The sequence below is a fragment of the Cervus canadensis genome, chromosome 21 (assembly GCF_019320065.1).
Source record: "Cervus canadensis isolate Bull #8, Minnesota chromosome 21, ASM1932006v1, whole genome shotgun sequence".
NCBI classification, from domain to species: Eukaryota; Metazoa; Chordata; class Mammalia; order Artiodactyla; family Cervidae; genus Cervus; species Cervus canadensis.
Window position 1 is genome coordinate 57,941,926 of NC_057406.1, and position 22,059 is coordinate 57,963,984.

Genomic DNA, 22,059 nt, shown 5'->3' on the forward strand with positions numbered 1-22,059 from the left:
GAAGGAATGAACTCCTATTTCTGAAGGTCAGGCAGGCGATGGGCATGACTGCTGATGGTTCGATCCCTGAGTCGATCCTTCTGCAGATCCCCTGGAGAAGGAACTGGCAACCCACTACAGTATTCTTGACTGGAAAATCCCATAGATGGGAGAGGCCATCAGGCTACAGTCCATAGGGTCCAAAGAATCAGACATGACTGAGCAACTTCACTTTGCTTTTTTTTTTCTCTCACATCTTCAGGAAGGAATGGAAGGGCCAGTTGAAGTCTCAGGGAACACTGGCTGAGAGGGAGTCAGAGTCAGAGTCTGAGGCACTGAGGAAAGTCTTCCGAGGGAGGTTTGGACAAAAGTGGGGAGAAGGCTCTGCAGCACGTGGGGCGGGACTTAGGAGACGTCCTGGGATCATTTCCAGGTCCCAGGTCTCTGGCTTCCTGCCCTGGGCTCCAGGTGTGGGAGCATGTTAGGTGCTCACATGCTTCACACATGGAAACACAGAGAGTCGGTGTCCCTTAGAGCAGGCCTGTGGGCCTTTGAGCAACACCCAGATGCTCCCCTCTCCTCTATGGAGAGGAGGAGCCTGAGGCATCCCATGAAGGATCATCAGAAGGTCCAGGCATGTGCAATTCCAGATGGGTGAGCAGGTCAGAACATGGCCTTGGGTGGACTTTCCCTACATCCCTGCTCCCACCCTCTAGCCCCTCAGTCCTGCTCCTGGGGATCGAGGGAGCCTGGCCCCAGCTGTGCCCTCAGGGGACCCCAGGCTCCTGAATGCTGCCTTGGTCTGCAATTAGACTTCGGCATCTGTGCTCAGAGTCACGGGTAACCATGGAGGAGGTGAAAGCAATTGTTGCTAAGGTCGATATTCTTCTGGGTCATTCTAGGCAGTGTGGGAAATAGACAGGTGGACAGGGCAGTGCCCGAAGGCAAACACAGGCAGACTGTTCTGGAAGCTCCTGCAGGAGTCCTGGTGTGAGGCAACCTGGGTGAGGTGTGTGCTGTCTTTCTCTGCCCCTCTGTTTATGGCTGAACCCCCCTCACACCTGCACACAAGCCCTCTGCTCTCAGTCACCCTTGGGTGTCCACCCTGGTCCCCAGGTCTGGAGGAGGAGTATGCCCGTGCTCAGCCCAAGTCAGATGACGCGGGCTCCTCCGGGCGTCCCACGGGGCCTGCGGGACTCCAGGGTCTGAGGGAAATGATTGGATGGGAGCCCAGCAGGAGGCGCTATGGAGGACGCGCTCCCTGAGAACCTTGGAGACAGGCTCACGGGGAAGGAGGTCAGGCATCCGGAGCCCAGGTGAACCCATCAGTCAACGCAAGGAAGTCTCAGTGAATCAGCTCATATTTACTGAACCAGATTCTAAACAACACAAGGTAAAGAGAACCAGAGCAACCTGAAATATCTTATTCAGCCTCACCCCCAGCTGTAGAAGAAAGAGAGGGTCTGAGAGTCGTGTCTGTTGGCCCCAGGCTGTTTCATCTCCTCACACACAGCAAAGTTCCTTGGCCTGTTTCTGCCTCCTTATTTCATCCTTCTTTCTTTGTTTTTTTTTTTTTTAATCAACCTCTGTTCCTACTCCACACTTGGACTTTCATGGAGACGTCCCCGGTCTCTCAGTCACTCTGGACCCAAGAGCACCTGGCAACGTGTCACCTGTTCCCCCCACTGTGCTATCAGCACCAGTGCTGTCACCAGCGCCAGCACCATCCTTGTCATCAGAGTCACTGCCTGAGGATCCACACGGACAATGCTCCATGCAGACGCACAGATGGCCACAGGGACATGAAAACATACTCAACACCACTAATCATTAGAGAAACGCAAGTCACACTATAATAAGTTATCCCCCCTACAGCATCAGAGGGGCCGTCATCTATATCTACAATGCTCTGAGGCTGTGGAGAAAAGGGAACCCTCCTCCACTGTTGGTGGGAATGTAAATTGGTGCAGCCGCCATAGAAGACTACATGGAGTTTTCTTAAACAACTAAAAATAGAGCTACCGTATGATTTAGCAATCCCGCTTCTGGGCATATATCTAGAAAAAATTAAAGCTCTAATTTGAAAAGATACATGTACCCTGATGTTCATAGCAGTACTATTCATAACAGCCAAGACATTATATTAACCTAAATGTCTGTTGACAGATTAATGAATAAAGCAAATGTGGTACGTGTAGACATACCATGGAATACTACTCAGCCATAAAGAATAATGAAATAATATTATCTGTAACAATATGTATGGATCTAGAGATTACTATTCTGAGTGAAGTAAGTCAGACAAAAACAAATATGTGATATTAACTTATATGTGGAATCCAGAAAATAATAGAAGTGAACAAATGAATAGAAACAGACTCATAGACACAGAAAAGGAAATTTTTACCAAAGCTTTGGGGGGAGAGATAAATTAGGAGATGGGATTAACAGATACACACCAGATAAACAAGGGCCTGCCTACTGTAGTAGCATAGGAACAGTATTCCATATCTTGTAATGAACTATAATAAGCTATAATGGAAATGAATAAAAAAGAATATAGATATACACATGCTCAGATGTTCTGTCATGTCTGACTCTCTGCAACCCCATGGACTGTAGCATGCCAGACTCCACTGTCTATGGGATTTCCCAGACAAGAATATTGAAGTGGGGTGTCATTTCCTACTCCAGGGAATCTTCCCTACCCAGGAATGAAACCTGTGTCTCCTGCTTAGCAGACACATTCTTTACCACCTGCAAAGCCCAGATAAATACATAGATACCTGTATGATTGAATCACTTTGCTGTATACCTGAAATTAACAGAATATTATAAATCAATTATCCTTCAATAAAACAAACAAACAAAAGAAGTCACTGCCTAAGTAAGATACATCAGCTAGGGCCACAGGTGAGTTGATGTGGAGGAGAGGTCCAGAGACTTCCCACCAGCAGGGGAAGACTCTTCTTGCTGGGACATCACAGCCTGGGGATGGCGATAGAGGAGCCCCTGCTCCTTCTGGATCCCCAAAATCCCAACTCTCTGACTTTATCCCATTTTCACCCCGTTTGTATACCGGGCCTATTATTGCTAGTTCACCTGACTTCCTTTATTCTGCCTCCAGGGTCATCTTTAGTCCAAAGGAAGTGGTTTCTGATGGGAGGGGAGTTTGGGGGAAAATGGATGCATGTGTGTGTATGACTGAGTCGCTTTGCAGTTCACCTAAAACTATCACAACATTTTTAATCGGCTATACACCAACACAAAATAAAATGTTCCTAGTATGAAAAAAAAGTCGCTTCTCCCCGCCTCTCATTCTCTGGTGCCCCTTCCTCCCTTAATCCAGGCTCCAGGCCCCTTCTTTCCCTCTCCTCATCCATCACCTACATCCATCCCTTCCCTGCTGTGCTCAACCACAGAAATGCCAAATTCCTAACCCCCAGCTTCATTAATGTGGTCTCCCTCTCTTTCCCTCTAACAAGGTACCTCTGCACTCTAGCCCCTCACGTGTCCCTGGACCCCACACTGCTCTGGGGCTGGCTAAATCAGGTCTTCCTGCAGATTCTCATAGATCTGGGTGAGCTCCTCCAACTTCCTCTCCAACTCCCATGCCCGCTGCCTCAGGCTATCAGCTGCTACTGTCTTGGCACCATCGTGCAAATGCTTTGACTCCTTCACCAGCAAGCCCACATCCACCAGAAGGAAGACCCCTGCAGTGGCCAAGCCCGCAATCCGGGCTCCTTTGGTTATTGTTAAAGCTGTGGCTTTGAAACCCCCCTCTATGTGCTGGATGGCTGGGACTGAGATCCTCGCAGGGCTCATGTAGATGTGTGCATTGGGTGCAGAGTCAGGGTTGACATTGCCTGTCTCCATGGCATGGATGTTCACTTCAATGCATTGCACAGCTTCTGTGACTTTCTCTGTTGTGTCAACAATGTGGGGGTTGCTCTTGAGCACCTCTAGGAGAACCTTCCATTTCTTGACGACACTTGACATCATGTGACTGGCTTCGGTTTCTGCTGATGACCTCTTCACATGTTCGATGATAGTGGTGGACACACCGGTCACAGCCGCTGCTGCTCCCAGCCCTATCCCAGTGGCCAAGAGCACCACACTGGCCCCCGCTGTCACGGGTGCCAGAGCCAGGCCAACAATGGTCAGAATACTAGACACAGCACCGGTGCTGTAGCCCACCACGTTGGAGATGGTACATCCCTTATGCACCTTGTCAACCTTGTCTGCGAGCTCGTGGAACTTGCCTATGAACTCCTCTAGCTGCCGTTTCACCCGAGGAAACTTAATCAGAAACCTCCTCCTGTCCAGCTGCTCTTTGGTGAGTCTTTCCTGGTCCTCCTCAACCAAGGCTCTGTTCAATTCCTTCAGATATTTGTGTAGTTCCTTGGCGTCTTTCCTGTAATAATGAAGGTCAAGGGATTAGAAAGGCAGTTTGCTTGTCTGTAAAATTGGCTCCATAATATCTATTCTGAATAAATAGAGATACGTTACAATCAATTAGAAAAGAATTTTATAAATGAAAATTTTTCTCTTTCAATATTAAACACATTTCATACTTTATGGATGCTCCATCTTGACATAGCTAAACTTGGAATAGGTAAACAAAAGTCAACTTAGGATACTGGCAACTTAAGAGAGGTATTTGAGAGAAATCCCAGGTGGTCCAGAGGTTACAACTCTGCACTCCTACTACCGGCCTTGACTCAATCCCTGGTTGGGGAATGAGGATCCCACAAGTCATATGGCTCAGCCAGAGAAAAGGTATGTGGTAAAGACGTCTCACAGGTGGGTCAACAGCATCACTTTGAAAGAGTCTTTGGAGTGGGAACTCCACAGATCTACAAAGACACATAGCACTGGAGGAGAAAACCTTCATTCAGGGGCCTTGGTGTGTAGTGAAAAGTCTCCCTGCTCTTTGCACTTGGCTACTGGGAAGTGATCCCTAAGCCCCTAGAATTCCAGCTGATAGGCATGTCCTTGCCTGACTGGGCCTTTGGCCACTGGTCTGTCGGACAAGGTGACGAGTGACTCAAGGTCTGTGGGTCTCATGGTGTCAGTTCTGCCATCTGGTAGAGCTGGACACCAGGGCACGAGTCTGACCTCCAGGAGGGGCTGGAGATGAGAGGTCAGGGTAATCTGGCTTTTAAACAAGGTGAGTGCCCCTAATGGGCAGTACTCTGTGCATCTTGTCACACACCGAATCCAGGTCAGTACGTGTCCTGAGGACAATGGAAGCTTCATCTGTGAATTCTGCCCAGACTCTGCCCTCTGACTGGTGGGCACTTTTCTCCTTCTCTGTAGTAAACTGTAGCTGGGATCATGAAGCTTTCAGTGAGTCCTGTCCATTCTATAGGGAATTCTTGAACCTGAGAGTTGTTTTGGGGATCCCCTAAATTTGCCACTGAAGTCAAAGTAAGGCCTGTCCTGGGCACTGTGCCCTTATACTTTGCAGATTGGCTGTCTCTATGACTTAGAATTTTTTAAACCCCAAAAGTCAGAGCTCGAAGGCACCTTATAATCATTTGGTCTGCCATCTGCTGTCTTCTAAGCATTGTGCCCTTGACCTTCTCAGTACAAAGTCACAGGGGTCTACCCACTGCCCCAACTGACAGGGAAGCAGGAGATGTGCTATGAGTCCTGGCTTCCCTTGGACTCTCCAGCTCACCTCACTGACTCCTGACCCATCACCCAGCACCCTCAACCACTCAGGGGTCACCAGCTTAACTCACAATTTACCTGGCGACAGCTTCACCTGCCTGCAGCCCAAGGCTGTGTGCAACTTTGTGGAACCTCTAAAGATACAATGGACTTGAGGAAATATCCTTCTGAATGCCTGAGCCTGAGGAGACCGGCACTTGCACAGCTGGTGGAGGAAGCATTTCCTCTTGTCTAGGGATGTGTGAGGCTCCTCAGAATCCCTCAAATGACATACAGTTGCAGCCACTCATTGTGACTCTGGAGGGCTCACTGAGCCACTCGGCCTCCCCACTGTCAGGGGGACTCCAAGTAGACTAGAAGAGGGTCCCAGATGGAATGAGAACCCAGGTCCAAGGCAGGGTGTGCAGACACAGTCACCCAGGGCCCTCTAGCCCAGCATGAGGGGATCCCATCAGAGAGGGAAGAAATGTCCCCCCCTCTACTAACAGGACCTCCGCGAGGGTCACAGCCACTTTGGTTCTGTGTTCTTAAGGCCCACTCTCCTCACTCTAGTCCCGGTCCTGCTGCCCAAGCCTACTTCATAGTCCTCCAACCTGGACCCTCTGCTTCACCCTGACCCCTGGGTCTGACCCTGGTCCAGGCCTCCCTGGTCCTTTGGACAAGATGATTGCTCTTGGTTTCCCACCTCTGACCCTGCAGTTCACTCTGAGGCCATCACCATAATCCATCAGGCTGAATTGCTATTCCTGTTGGACACAAACAGATCTGATATTCAAAGTCTTAAGCTCTGTAAGGCCCAGGAGTTGGGCAGGGCTAGATCCAGGATACCACCAGCTCCTCCAGCTCCTCTCTAGCCTCTCTGCCTTATGGGCAAGCGGGTCCCTGCAGAGTTGGTACAGTTCCTAACATGGGGAATAGAAAGACTGTAGGCAGAAGCCAGGGACACAGATGATGGTGTCAGGATTTTCTAACTTGTCCCAAAGGATATTTTGCTTGGTTCTCATCACCAGAAAGAAGATCCTTGGGCCCTGTCTCTTCCCAATAAGTTTTTCAAGTGTTAATATTGACTGATTCCTTACTTTGTCATTATGGGAAGCACTTTACATGCATGATCTCGGTGTCCTCACAATAAAAATGAAAAGATGAAGAAACTAAAGCAGAGAGTAGTTCAGTAACTTGTCCAAGGTCACATAACCTGCGCCTTCCTTGCAGGTTTTAGCTCTTCTCAACCCAGGATCATTCACTGTCAGCAAATGACATGGAGGAGACATTCCTGATGGGATCTTGAGAAGGAACATCCTTGACCCCAACAATCGGGTCCTGCCTGGAGGAGGTGTGCCTGCCAGGAGAAGCTAGCCTGGTGCCGGGGACATGGGTGACCATCCTGGTGCACCTGTGCAGGTTACCTGGACAAACTGGCCTCAGTCTTAATTCTTTCCAGGAATTCATTCAGCAGGAGGAGCAGTTCCTTTCTGCCCAGTATGTCCCAGAGACATTCAATGACCTCCTCAAAAAAGATCTCAATATCTAGATGAAAGAAAAGGGAATAAGATTAGAATAATTTGTGGTGGAATATAAATGTTATTGAGTATAAAGTAGTTAAAATTCATCTTGCTGAGCAGCAGTCACCTGTGGTGCTCTTGGTGAGGTCACCTAGGGATATGGATGGACTGTCCCCACACCCCCAATTTGTGTTGAAGAGTTAACCCCCAGGTGACATTTTTTAAGATAGGGCTTGTAAGGAGGCTAGGTGAAATGAGGTCCTACATGGGATTCCCAGGTAAATTGAGGTCATAGGTGCATTCCCAGGGTGTTCTAGTGGGAAAATACCTGCCCACCAATGCGGGAGATATAAGAGATGCAGGTTTGATCCCTGAGCCAGGAAGATCCCTTGAATGAGGGCATGACAAGCCACTCCAATATTCTTGTTTGGAGAATCCCATGGATAGAGAGGGCTGGCAGGCTGCAGTCCATGTGGTTGCAAAGAGTTGGACATGACTGAACAACTGAACACACACATACAAAGAGAAGAAAGAGCAAGTGTGATCTGTTAGTTACCACTTCCAGAATAGACTGGCAGCAGCCTATAAATGAATGCTTTCATGTTTGGGCAGCGAAGCAATTGAATACTCATGTAAAATGGGGTAAAGAATGTAATGATTATAAATAGCCTGAGATCATTGCAGGGTAAGACTACTCCACAATGAATTATCAAAATCCTTGTGTGATTTCAGAGATCTGGAGGTTATGAAATTGCAGCTAAGATATTGGTGGCCAGGCTATATATATGTGTGTGGGCTGGGACTTGATATAAAATGTGTTTCTTGGTAAATCCACACAAAGAGGCATTCTTCTTATCTCACAGAAGAGGAACATGAAACTCAGACAGGAGTATGGACAGCTGAAGGCCACAGAGCCGAAAGCTCTGAGGTTGAATCCAAGGTCAAGCGTCAGACATTTCTTGGACATGACTTTGAATCCTCCTTACATTGAAAACTCCTGTGATTTGTTCATTCTACTCTATAGCACACAATGTGGGTTCTTTGCAACTAAGTTTTGGTGATGAGCATGCAGTAGCTTATATAGAAGTAGAAATATAATGTTGTAGACACAAAACTTAGAAAGCATTACAAACTCATGTTACCTAATTTTAAAAAAGACTTTTGAACCACACGCCATTGAGTAAAACTACTATGTGGGAGGATTCCTGCTTCTGACCACAGACTCTAGGATGGGCAGGGGAGGGGATCAAAGAGGTGGAGGAGGGGTGGAGCCAGATGTGATCCCTACCACCCCTCCCCTGCAAGTAGGAAGCGGCAAAGTCCAGGCTAGGATTCAGTGCAGGGCCCACTGACCCTTGCAGAGCAGCTGGGCAGGTGGCTGGGCAAGAGCCAGGGGAAACAGCTTCTGTAGTGACGCCCCAGGGTCTGGGAGCAGCAGGAGGTTTGAGCCAAGGCAGAGAGCAGGAGAACCTCCAGTGATGCTGGAGGCCCTTTTCTCCCAGGCCTGCCTGGCCTCGGGGACTCCTGTCTGCTGTCCATGCGCCGCATGTGCTCTCCTGGCCTCTGTTCTGAGTCACTTGCTGGGTGGTGGGAGAGGCAGGAAGTCAACACCTTGGTCATGGATCCTGAGCAGAGGGCCGGGAAGGAGTCTGCGGGGGGACCCCGGGATGAGGGGAATCTCCTGGTCTCTCTTCGAAGCTCAAGGATGCTTATCCATCCTCTTCATGATTCTTGATTCCTCTGGACTTTAACTCAGCCTGGAAACACCACCCTCAATTCTGGGTCATAGGTAGGAACCTTCCAGAGAAGAGGCAGCTGACTACCTGAGCAGTGTCCAAAGTTTTCTGAGCTCATGTTGGCAGCTGGGGCTCTCAGAGACCTCCCATCAGCTCCTTGTCTGTGTCAGGCTGGAAGGAGGTGTGACCTCACCCCTGGGGAAGAGAAATAGACTGTGAGCTCCATTGTGAGGGTGCAGTAGCTTCAGCGAGCAGTGAGGGCCAAGTTCTCTGGTGGGTGCTGCTCAGTCAGCCACCAGGTCCTCCAGGGACTTAGCCCAGTGTGGTTCTCTGTCTCCTGCATTCTGCTGGATGACAGTTCAGCAAAGTCATTCACCTCCTACAGCCCCTTCCAAGCCAAGTCAGAGTCCTGCTCTCCTGTTGGGGCAAAAGGAGAAGATACTCAGACAGGAGACAGCCATCTGTGAAGTTATAGGAACAATCAAACCAGAGGCTAGAAGAACATATAGGAGGTGATACTCTGGAAATGATGTGAGGTTGGGACACCTGTGTTTTCAAATTGGGAATGACTAATATTAATGATAATATTGATCCAGTGTCTTTGACATGCTGGCTCCTGAAAGTCATGTAAACTTAGCTCAGTCCAAGTTTTCACGCTGGTGTCAGAGTTTGGACTGGAACCTGAGTCTTACTGATGCATATCACACATTTGTGATGACTATGCTCTACTGCCTATAATACACAAAAATATTTATTTGTGGATATATGTTAATTGGTCAATGACTCTTTTCATTCCAAAATGATGAGCTCCCTGTGCTCAAGTCTCTCCTTGATAAAGTTCCTGGTGATACAGCTCCCACAGACCAGGTCCTCCTTGCTTCTGCAAGAGCCTTTTTTCCCACAAGGGCCTGGAGTCCCACCAGCCCTGCCCCAATTCCTCTCTCCCTGCTCTGAGTGGCTGAGAACACCTGCAGGTTTTCTTTCCTCCTTGCTTTTCCCTCCTGAATATTGGACTTGATATAGTTTCTAATCCTTTATGTAAATAATAGTGCAAAGAATATTCAACTTGTATAAAACTTCAACTACATCTGAGACTGTATCCTTAAGCTATATCTAGAAGCAGAATTAAGATCAGATGGCATCAACACCTAACAAATTTCCATACCTAGAGCCAAATGCTATGCAAAGAACCTGTAGCAATTTATGTTCAGACTTATAATATATGAGGGTGTTCATCCTTTCAGATATACGCATTCTTAGTGGTCTTTCTTCTAAAAAAAGATCATATCTTTATCATTAAATAATTTATTTTGGTTCTGCATGTGATTAACTTGCCATGGGAGATGAGGAAGGAAAGCAAGTGTTGATGATGTGTAGCTACGATTTTTAAGAAAGCAAAAGAGCATCTGTCAACTACTCCTCCTGAGACTTGACTGAAATGATGGTAAAGGTATATATTGGTATAGTACCATCTACTGATAAGAGTGTGTGGTTTCTGTAGTGTAGTGGTTACCATCTTCACCTAACACTCAAAAGGTCTCTGGTTCAAAATCGAGTGGAAACAGCCTCACTTGGGCTTTCCATGTGGCTCAGTGGGTAAAGAATCCACCTGTAATTCAGGAGACGTGGGTTCGATCCCTGGGTTGGGAAGATTCCCTGGAGAAGGGAACGGCTACCCACTCTAGTATTCTGGACTGGAGAACTCCATGTTCTATGTAATTCAAGGGATCACAAAGAGTCAGACATGACTGAGCAACTTTCACTTGCACTGATAAGAGCAACTTGTGTTTGTAATTGTTGTTCTGTATTGGTATCGGCTCTGAAACTTTACCAATGGTACCTCATATGTTTTTCCATTAGCTTTTGAGATGTGTACCATTGTATCCTCATTTACAAATAAGGAAGCTGACACATAGATGTTACCTGACTTACCTAAGATCAGAAGTCTTGCCCTTGGTACCCTGGTTCCACCCCACTCACTGGGTCAAGAACCCATAGCCTGCCTCTCCTCCCTCTGCTGTTAATAAAAACAAGCATGGGAGCAATAGGAGACCAGAGTCTTTAACAAATATTTGAAGACTCACTGGATGGAGAAGTGATAGCTGAATAAAGAGGAGTGCAGTACAGGGAGAGAAACAGGGAGCGTGTTCACAGGAGAGAAGACTGGTCTGCTGGGCAGAGCCCAGGGAGGGGGCAAGATGAGAGGGAGTCTGAGGGGAGAGCAGGGGACAAGCTGACCAACCCCACATCCCATCCCATATTCACAGCAGCCTTCACTCTTCACCAGACTTTTAGAAGGTTACTTGAGAATGAGATGCAGGAAAAAACATAGATTACTTGTTTGTTTAATTATGGAGGAAGGTAAAGGATACCCATGAGAGAGATAGACGTGGGATCCAGGAATCAGGAACATAAACCCAGTGGGAAGGGAATCCAAGGATCCCAGCTGGGTGTGCAGCAGACCTAGAGAGAAACCAGTCCAGAATGGGATAAGAAGTCCAGAGTCTGTGGGGACAGGGGACTCGGTATTACATGAGTCACAGTTGGAAAGAAATGGAGGAAATGTTGAAGAGAAACAGTGCAAGGGGTCAAGATGAAGCCAGTTAGAAACATCAGGAAAAACTAAAGCGCAGGAGGAGAAGGGGATGACAGAGGATGAGATGGTTGGATGGCATCACCAACTCAATGGACATGAGCTTGGGTAGGCTCCGGGAGTTGGTGATGGACAGGGATTCCTGGTGTGCTGCAGTTCATGGGGTCGCAAAGAGTCGGACACGACTGAGTGACTAATCTGAACTGAATGGAACAGCTGAGAGGCATGTGCAGCTATGTGGTACAAGTTAGCTCTTAAAAAATGTATTAAATGCTCACTTTGGCAGCACATATACTAAAATTGGAATGATACAGAGAAGATTAGCATGGCCCCTGCACAAGGATGACATGCAAATTCATGAAGTATTCCATATTTTTATACCAATACAGTATACTAACGCATATATATGGACCTTAGAAAGATGATAACGATAACCCTATATGCAAGACAGAAAAAGAGACACAGATGTATAGAACAGACTTTTGAACTCTGTCGGAGAAGGCGACGGTGGGATGATCTGAGAGAATAGCATTGAAACATGTACATAATCAAGCGTGAAACAGATCACCAGTCTAGGTTGGATGCATGAGACAAGTGCTCAGGGCTGGTGCCCTGGGATGAGCCAGAGGGTTGGGATAGGGAGGGAGGTGGGAGGGGGCTCAGGATGGGGACACATGTAAATCCATGGCTGATTCATATCAATGTATGGCAAAAACCACTACAATATTGTAAAGTAATTAGCCCCCAACTAATAAAAATAAATGAAAAAAAAAGTATTAAATTATCACAAAAAATCTAAATGCCTTTGTTTGATTTTTTAAAAAATCTAAAGTAAAAATATCTATGTCCGAGTCCTTTGGAGACTGTTTTAAAACTGAAGTTATATTAATATATATAATATGATATAACTTACAGATATATAATATAGTGATTTCAAAATCTTAGTTTTATTTTATTTATAGTCATTATAAAATAACCTTTATCTTTTAAAATGAAACAGAGTATTTAAATATGTGAAATAAATGTACTTGTTAATTTAAAAATCAAAATACACGCCTAGAACTTGGGAGCCGAAACACTGAAGGGAGGATGAGGATTAATATCTCAGTTTACAAAGCTGGGAATCAAGAAATAGTAGGTCCAGTGGAGAGCATAGGAAACAAAGATGTAAATAAAGTGCTTACAATACAAAGCTTCCTAACAGAGGATATGCAATTAGTGGAATAACAATATAAGGAGAAGAAGGGGACAGGTATAATAGAAAGTTTAAAAATAAATGAAAGCTTTATTTTTCCTAATAAGAAGTAAATAAATACTATCAAATTTAGGTCAAGAACAAGCAAAATACAACACCTACTACTTATTAGTGATTGTGGTTGATGACTTCCCACTTTGCACCAGGCACCTTCCCAGTTGCTTGGTATGAATTCATTTCCTTTTAGTTCTCACAATGATCCTATAAGAAAGGAAACTGATGCTCTGAGAGGTTAAGTAACTTGCTGAAGACACACAGCTAGTCAAGAGCCAGAATCCAAATCCAGGTTCCTGTCTCCTGTGCACACATTCTCACACTATTCCACCTCCCAATGTAGTAAAATCATTTAAAGAGATCAATTAACTATCTAAAGAAGAAGCATTTCCTTGGGAAGGAATGAGCAGAACCCTGTGTACAAATTGATCTGTTTAACCATATGCACTTAGGACTGGATTGTTTTAACTCTAAGACAGCAGAAGTCACTTTATTGTAGTCAGTAACCCACAAGAATGGGGAGGTTTCTAGTGCCACCACCTTGAAGATGATGGAGGCAGTTGAATTAAATGCCAAGAAGCAATGTGTGACTCCTGCTGTGACAATTGTCAGTGTAGGAGACATGTTTGTGTTGGTGAAACCTAGTTCTCTAGAAAAGTAGGCATGAAAACAGAGCTAAACCAGAATAATGAGAGTGAAATGTGACCTTCAACAGATATTGTCCAGCAGCATTTTGCCTACCCACATGTGCGCCCTTGGGCTTCCATCCCCTCAAAGGAAGAAGACCCCTTTCAAGGGAGGTGAATTCCATAGACTGGCATCTCTGCTCCTGCAAAGACAAGGATGCTCTTGAAGATGATTGGAGAAGTGGTCATAAGGGGGCACCCACATATAATAATAATAATAATAATAAAAGATAATGATTGCTATGAATATGTTTCATTGAGACAGGCTGAGTTTGTGAAAGGCCATGAGTTCATAATGAAATTCAAATGAAAGGACTTTAGAAAAGTGTGGCCCAAAAGAGAGACATAAAGGTTAAAAAGAATGCTAGTGATTATGCAGGGGATGCAAGATGAAAGAGATACAGGATCGATCCCTGGGCAGGGAGGATCTCCTGGAGGAAGAAACGGTTGCCCATTCCAGGACTCTTACTGGGAAACCCATGGATAGAGGAGGTGGGAGGGCTGCATCCATGAGGCTGCGAAGAGCTGGACACACCTGAGCGGGTGCCTTTCTTTTGTCTCTATGGTGCAAAGAAGAGTGAATGTGATGGAAATATTCTGTGTTAATTGAATTTAATAATAAAAGGAATCTTGAAGTCTATGGGTAGATTCCTCTCTGTTTATTTACGTGAATGTTTATAAAGGATTGAGAAAGAAAGAACCCCTGACATCCCGAGGCTGGCCTGGTGTCACAACAGGGCGATGCTCTTCTCCTGTTGGATGTAAAGGCTCTCACGGAACTCCAATCTCACATAGGGTCACCCTGAGAGCAGGAGTGAGGAGACAGCAAACACCCATCACTGCGCCCTCACCCACACCTCGCCCCCTCCCTTGGCTGAAAAGCATGACTGCTCCATCTTTACCCATTACAGCTTTATCCTCGCTCGGTCTCCCCTCTCCACTGATGGAGTTACTGAGACCCCGTGGTAGTGCTGCCCCCCATTCTCTGCAGCACCCAATCTAGAGCAACCCCATTTCCTTAGAGCTCCCCCCAAATCCCCTTACCTAAGCTCCACTCCTAGAATCTTTCCTTCTACACCCTCCTCTGCGATGCTCACAGCTCCCCCTCAGGAAGAGTGACCACCAGCTTGTGTTTAGGGGGTGTGCCTGGTGGCGAAGGCTGGAGGCAGTGTCATGTGGATGGGAGAGAATTCACAAAGGCAGGCCCTCCTTCAAGAGGATGGGAGAGGAGAGCTGGCTGGCCCCCTGCCTCCGTCTCTGCCCTGAAGCTGCAGGACCCCAGGAGCCAGGCCAGCCTATTGAAATCATGAAACATGAGAAGAGAGTCAAGTCAGAAAGAAGAGGCAGGCTCGGGCAGAAGGGCCGGCTCCTGGATGACGACAGACAATTGTAAATGCATTGAACACTGGACTCATCTTCTGTCCTTCCCTCCCACTCCTGGCCTGGTGCTGACCCTTGTCTGGGGCCTCACATGGGTGTAGATGCTGATAGTGCTTCCTCTGCTGGATTCCTGTCCAGGGCGTCCTCCTCTGTTAGTTCTGATCGGTCCCTTTCTGGAAAGGCTGTTGGTGGGAGAGGGGAGGACCCCAGAGAAGCCTGTCCCTGCCCAGCTGCATGGCCAGTCACGCATCCCTCCCCTCCTCATAGGCAGACAGATTCTCCCCAACCATCTCCCTCATGTGCCTGCAGCCATGCTCCATGGGAAGGGAAAGGAGCATTAAGAAAGTCCCTAGCCTAGCACCCAGACCCTCCTGACTACCCCAGCTCCTGCCTTCCTCACACTCTCTGTCTCCACAGGGCCTGCTGCAGGAGACTGACTCCTCACTTGGCACAGGCTGCCCCTCCCCATGAAATGTGTTTCCCCACTGGCCTCACTATGTGATGGGTTACTTGTCCCTGGAGGCCCAGCTCCCAGCCTCCCTCTGCCAGCTTCCTCCAGTTCCACTCCAGCTCCTCTTGAACGTCACACTTTCCTGGTCATGTTTCCTTTTTTGCTCAGTTCCTCCAGGTCTGAGAACCCTACCCACATCATCAGGGGCCCTGTCTGTTCTCTGCTGCTCCTCTTGTCCAGGACCTCTGGGCACCCTCCACCCTCCTGGGCACAGCCTGGCCAAAATATGAGGGGTGGACCCCTTCTGGGGACAGGAAACCAGCAGCTTCTTGATGACACAGCAGAACCCCACTTCCCCTGTTAAAGTTAGAAAGGGGAGGGAGGGTAGAAGGGGGACAAAGAGGAAGAGAATGGAGAAGAAACTAAAGATCTTAAGCAATCGATCATTCAAAAAGATCCAAATGTAAACCAGAGAGAAAAAACTGAAAGTACTGAAACTCAGGAGTGGCCACAGGACTGGAAAAGGTCAGTTTTCATCCAATCAGGCAGAAAGGCAGTGCCAAAGAATGCTCAAACTACTGTACAGTTGCACTCATCTCACACGCTAGCAAAGTAATATTCAAAATTCTCTAAGCCAGGTTTCAACAGTATGTGAACCATGAATTCCCAGATGTTCAAGCTTGATTTAGAAAAGGCTGTTATACTGATGTCTGTAGAGTTTGCCTTTTTATCTTAATATTGCCACACCGGGATTACATGTGGACCTTGTGCAATGAGCCCTTTTCACTTCTTCCAGCAGGGCCATCTTCCCCACACAGGACCACCCATCACCGACATCCTGAGTAGAGGGCTCTTCAAACACAGGAAGCCAACGCCCTTCGACTCCCCGCTTGGTGTCTTGTCCCTCTCCAGGCCGCAGTGTCCCCCGGCACCTGGCAGTGAGCTTGGCATTCAGAGGCACGTTTTTTTCAACAAACCTTGATTCCTTGTATCTGAAAAAAATCCCCTTTCTCCCATCAGCCCCAGCCGAGCTCCCTGGGGAAAGCATCAAGGTGACCAGGCTATAGGAGGGGAAGCTCTGACTCCCTTGTCCTCCTCCACCCTGTCTACTTCCTTTAATTTCCTAAATGGCTGAGTACCCAGAACATACACCTTCCTTCTGGGGGTCGCTGCTCATGTCTCAGGGGTCCACGTCCTGAGCTGAGCCCAGCTGAATGGGTGCCGCCCTCCCTCTGCTCTCTTTAGGGGCCCTCGTCTGGGAGGAAGCCCTCAGACACGCCTGCCCCACATCCAGGCTCTGCCCCTGCTTCACCTGCCTCCTCGGCCATGACCTCACCTCTCTGAGCTTCCATTTTCTTCTTCTGTCAGTTAGTGACAACCATCCTTTTCTCAGACAATCGTCCTGAGGATAGGAAGATGAAATGGGCGGGGTCTTACCCACCTGCTTACTCAGGAACCTTCCTCTCTCCGAGTGTGAACAAGATCCAGTTGTTCACATCTGTGCAGATGCAGCCGCCAGCTCTGCGTCTCTGCAATGACCACATACATCCTCTGGGCCCAGATATACTCTGGGAAGCAAAAGTGAAAGCAAAACCCTTATTTCTGAGTGACTCAAGTCAAACAAACACCCTGCCCACCAGGCCCCACCCTGGGCTATTCCCACCCTCCTGCTCACCCTAGAGAAACAAGTCCAGTCTTGACATTCCACTTCCTTCTTGACACAGTCCACCCTGCCTCAGGCTCCTTGAAGGAAGACCTGCCACCAATACACCATAGTCCCTTGGCAAATCACTCCTCCATATTTCCATCTTCTCCCCCACCCAACCCCACACTCACCAGCCTGCCTGCCTCATTCACCTTCGTGCCACCAGCATGTGGTACAGTCCCAGAACACACCAGTTGGTCAGTGCCTAATGGTCATACTCTGCTGCTGAGGGCTGTGCTCATGTGGCTTCTAAGATTCTCTCACACACGTTCTTCTGCCAGGGACACCTGCTGCATCCAACTAGGAGAAATGCTTTCTGCAAAGTCCAAATCTGGCATCGCCTCCTCTGAGAAGCCTTCCGTGACCTCGCCTGTAGAATCCACTCTTTCCTGTTCTGCTCCCATGGTGCCTGGAAGAGGGGCCTAAGGCCACCCCTCAGCCACTCTGTCCATGTCCTTCCCCCCATCCCTTTTGATCAGATCCCTCTAGACTTAGCCCTGCTGGCAGGGACGGAACTAGTGCCTTTAGTCCACATGAGGAGGGCCGGCCTTGGTGGTCACTGCCATTAGGTGGATGCAGAAGTTCATGGGAAGGGCTGAGAGCACGCTGCCCTTTTCTACCTACCTTGGCTTATCTCCAGCTGACAATAGATTTTTTTCTCTCCAAATGGAAGACTTTTATCAGAAAACCAGTGTCCTGGCAACTCAGAGAAGTCTACAAGAGAGAGCTGGCCCTGTCCCCTGTTTGGTTCCTGAGCAAAGAGCCTCTGAGGACAGAGAGGTCAGTGTGTGCCAGGCGCTGTGCTCACACCATTCACGCCTTTCCTGTTGAACTCTCACACCAGCTCTAGGAGTCCTGGTTCTGTTTCACAGATGAAGAAATGGAGAATCAAGTTCCCACAGTCTGAGAGTCCTGCAGCTGGACTGCTGGTGAACTTCTCGGGTTGCCTCAGGCAGAAGTGACTGCAGTGGACCTGGATGGCCCATGGAGGCCCGCCTGCCCTTCCCCCAGGGCTGCTTCACCCCAGGAAGTGTCCCTGGGCCATTATGGTCCCCACCATCCAGGACTGAGGGAGGGACAGAAGGTTATTCCATGAGGATAGCCAACCATAGTTTGGTCTTAAAGCCAACTGTTATGTATCTCTTGTGTTTTGTAGGTAAGGGAGCTGAGAGGAGGGGAGATGTGGCTTCTTTGTTCCAGCGACTCAGGGACGTGTGTTTGGTGGTAGAGTGTCAGCAGCTCACATCGTGCCAACGTTCACTTGACACCCTGTTCCCAGGGCTCAGGGTTTAGGCCAGGACAGACGCCCCAGAGCCCAGACACAGAGTCTTGGTCCATTATTGGACTAGAACCTGGTGGTCTGGAGTTGACGATGAGAAAGTGATAGAAGGAAAGAGGCTTATATTCCCTGGGTTATGGAGTCGGTTTTCACATTCCAGGGAATCAGCCAGAAATAAATAAATAAATAAATAAATAAATAAATAAATAAATATATATATATATATATATATATATATATAGAGAGAGAGAGAGAAACAAAGACAGACATGGGGATCCAAGCTCTGATGGAGCAAAGGTGTTTTAATCAACAGGTGTGGGCATATATACTGTCTTACAAGGTAGTTATTCTCAGCAAAGATAAAGATTAAAATTCCAGACTTACAAAACATAAGGCAATCAATATTAAAGAGAGAGAGTTGTAAACAATCACTTTTACCATATGGTTCATAAGAAGGAAGAGGATACTTATCACCATGTTGAAAAACTAACAAAGGAGATGCTTGGATTCCTCAGTCCCAGGAAAGGCTTGCCTTTCCTCTTAACTCCTGAATATTCAGGAATTAGTAAGGAACAGAGGATTCCTGACAGATCCAAAACAGCACACAGGAAGCCTCCTGTTAAATGCTTCCTGACAATTCCCCTTATTTTATTATATTTGTAAAAAGAAAAAATGTCCTGACCAATTGAGTGTGGTTGACACCCCACTCCAGCACTCTTGCCTGGAAAATCCCATGGATAGAGGAGCCTGGTAGACTGCAGTCCATGGGGTCTTGAAGAGTCGGGCATGACTGAGCGACTTCACATTCACTTTTCACTTTCATGCATTGGAGAAGGAAATGGCAACCCACTCCAGTGTTCTTACCTGGAGAATCCCAGAGATGGCGGAACCTGGTGGGCTGTTGTCTATGGGGTCGCACAGAGTTGGACACAACAGAAGCGACTTAGCAGCAGCAACAGCAGCAGTATTAAGCAACCTTATAGAAAGGCGACAATAAACAACAAATGTAATTATCAACACAATCACCAAAGTTACAGTTCCAGACCTGATGCTGTGGGTAATACTTTAAAACCATCTTCGTGGGTCTAGCCCAGATAATTTGTTCAGCTAAAGTTTCCAAAGTAGTGGAAGAGGCAGACATTTAGAAAAAGTTTTAAAGATTTTCTTTTGCAGTAATTGTACATTCAGAGAGGAATTATCATGTAAATGAAATTTGATTTGTTCCCAGTTGTAGGCACTATGATTGAATTGAACAGGAGGAACACAAAATTGGCAATTAATACAAGCTACAGAACGTAAAGTCTTATTAAATTGTAAATTTTTTATGGCTGTAACAAAAGGAAGTGGGACACAGGCCTGTATAAAATACAACTGATTATAGCAAAATAAATAGTTACTATGACTATGACTGGTCCCTGTAAAATGTCCGGTCTAAGTTCCAAGTTTTTTGGTGCTGGTAGCAAGTTTCCACATGTCGCATTGTTCAGGCCCAATTTGTTTATCGAGGACGATTCAAGGAGGAGGAGTGGATGCCATTCCACCCTCAAGCCAGCCAAGAAGTCCTTTGTCATGGTAATGTTTCATTAGTAACCTTTTACATAATGTTTTTTGTTTTTTCCCTAACTCTTTCCCTGAAGTTTCCGTAGTGTAAACATGGTTCACAGACAAAGGGCAGCAATGTCTGGAAGTCTTTTTTTGGAGGCAAGACGAAAGCCCAAGTTTGTCAGCTAACGTTTATGCATAATTTTGCTGGGCCCATGCACAGTGGAAGGACTTCATAGCCTAAAGAAATGTTAATTACTTTTCCCTCCTCCCCAGGGTGTGAGGATTCCAGGGAGGCGGCATATGGGTGGAGTCATTGGTTGATATGATCGGTCTTTTCTCCATCCATTTTATGACCTATAATAAAGGGGGATTGGGTAAGTAAGCCCAGTTAAGTTTGGAAGGCACAGGCTAGCAGGCTGAGCATTGCCAGGAAAATGTATTCAGGACTCAAGGCATTTCCTGTTGAGAGACCAAATTTTTAGCTTGATTAGTAAGGGTTTTTATCTGTCCCCAAGAGGGGAGGTCATAGGGTTGATGCCGCCAAGGGCGGCGCTTTTTGGAGATCTTTACAGTCGCCATGGCCCATATTGGAATTTTTTTCCTCCTGGGATTCTTCCAATTTTGTCTCCATTTTGAACGTCAGGGGCCCACTTGGGTCAAATCTTTTGAGAGGAAGCCATGTGAGTTCGTTGGATCCATCTGGGGAAATACAAGCATATCCTTTTTCCTGTAAGATTAGTTTCTCAGATTTCCATTGTTTCATTAACCCATCTTGGTACCAAATGGGCAGAGGAAGAGAAGTGTCCTTCAATTCCTCGAAATGCATTTCTGTTCTTGTCAAGATATCTCCTTGTGGCAAGTTTAAAAAATTTAAAACAAATAAAGCTGTATTAACAGTAGTTATAGGTTCAGAAAATATCTTATTTTGGAATCTAGTAAAGTCTGCTCTAGATAAGGAAGACAGTCGTGTTCCTGTGTATTCCCCCTTTTTAAATTTTTTATTTGTAACTTTAGTGTGTGATGTGCTCATTCGACTATGCCTTGTGCCTGTGGATTATAAGGAATACCTGTAATATGTTTAATAGAAAAAGATTGTATGTGTAACATAAATGGGAGAAGTGTGGTTTTTAATAACAGATTGTAGTTTGAAAAAGAGTTGTTGAATAATAGGTTGATTGGAGTTTATGGTGGAAGTTTTTATATTTTTTAATATAAAAACTGAATATGTAGAGTCGGAGACTATATTAATGGTGTGAGGATGTAGGCAAATAACTTGAATAAGAGAATATAATTCATTTTGTTGAGCAGAATGGAATTTAGTGTAAAAGACTTTATATTCTTTAAGAGACCAGAATGAAGCTCTGGCGTTTTTAGTCCCATCTATATGAAAGAAATGCAAGAAATAATAAATTTAGTGTTTTTGAAGAAATTTCACAGCTTACCAGAAGGATAATGAAATGAAATTTCTCCAAAGTATTCTAGAAAAGCTAATTGGAAATTGGTAGAAGTTTGTAATGTGTTTTCAAATTGAGATTTATTTGTAATAGTTTTATTAAAGTATAAAGGAGATAGAGAAAGCTTCTGACATAGGCATCAGAAGTGGGCAGAAAGAGTATTTTCCTGCTAGTTTTCAGCTGGATGTTATATAGTCATTAGCAGTCTGTTAATGAAAAGAAAGGAATGTCTTAAAATTTAGAATGGCACCAGGCCCCTCATTCATAAGATGTATTTTGGGATAATCTTGGTACCAGATGACTTGTCCCGGGCCATAAAAAGATTGACATGAATCTTGAAGAAAGGCAGATTACCATACAAATAGTTTTGTTTACATAGATTAGGGGAACAGTATCTGAGTATAACATACTGGTTTGTCAAGTAGGTTCTGAGCCATTACGCGGAACTGACTTAAAGACAGAGTCTGGGGTAAATGTATAGCATATTAACATAGCTTAAGACAAACATTTCCATAAGAAAAATGTACTGGTTAACTCAGGGTTTAAGAATAGTTAACTTTAAGTGAAACCAGGTGTCATTATGGCAACACAGTATATTAAGAGAAACCTCCTTTTAAATTTGTATAGAGAAGGGAAAAAAAAATCAGTTTGTTTCCTCCTGCCGCTTAAGAGAGATAAAAATGTCTGACACTTGCAGCCTATTTTTCCCATTTGGAGACACCTGGCCTTCCTGCCTGTTAAGTCAAACTAGATCGGCCAAGTGAAAGACCGAAGGTTTGTGGGGGCAGGGGCCCAAAAAGTCCGGTAGGTATTTTAGAGGGGAC

General features: G+C 46.2%; 1 protein-coding gene and 1 non-coding gene across 8 annotated transcripts; one reads left to right on the forward strand and one right to left on the reverse strand.

The window, feature by feature from the left end:
- Window positions 1-1,324: 1,324 nt before the first annotated feature.
- On the reverse strand, window positions 1,325-16,799 carry LOC122424044 (apolipoprotein L3-like). Of its 7 annotated transcripts, none has more exons than XM_043441689.1 (5): window positions 16,694-16,783; window positions 12,844-12,942; window positions 8,981-9,088; window positions 7,062-7,182; window positions 1,325-4,393 (listed from the first exon to the last, which is right to left on the reverse strand). In XM_043441689.1, the coding sequence occupies exons 3-5, from the start codon at window positions 9,009-9,011 to the stop codon at window positions 3,523-3,525; spliced, it is 1,023 nt and encodes a 340-aa protein (XP_043297624.1). In that variant the 5' UTR covers window positions 9,012-9,088; window positions 12,844-12,942; window positions 16,694-16,783; the 3' UTR covers window positions 1,325-3,522. The 7 variants fall into 7 exon arrangements, with proteins under 7 accessions (XP_043297624.1, XP_043297623.1, XP_043297621.1 ...); XM_043441688.1 differs by having other exon boundaries at window positions 8,981-9,310; XM_043441686.1 differs by lacking the exon at window positions 12,844-12,942 and having other exon boundaries at window positions 16,694-16,799.
- On the forward strand, window positions 11,757-11,863 carry LOC122424162. Its single transcript, XR_006264348.1, has one exon. It is a non-coding gene; the product is annotated as a U6 spliceosomal RNA (small nuclear RNA).
- Window positions 16,800-22,059: the final 5,260 nt, after the last annotated feature.

Excerpts from the sequence above, each read along its gene's own strand:
- LOC122424044 (XM_043441686.1), bottom strand. The coding sequence starts at position 9,011 with ATGAGCTCAGAAAACTTTGGACACTGCTCAG. Across the intron at positions 7,183-8,980 it reads AAACTTTGGACACTGCTCAG|ATATTGAGATCTTTTTTGAG; the intron begins GTAGTCAGCTGC and ends TCTTTCATCTAG. Across the intron at positions 4,394-7,061 it reads ACTGAGGCCAGTTTGTCCAG|GAAAGACGCCAAGGAACTAC; the intron begins GTAACCTGCACA and ends TCATTATTACAG.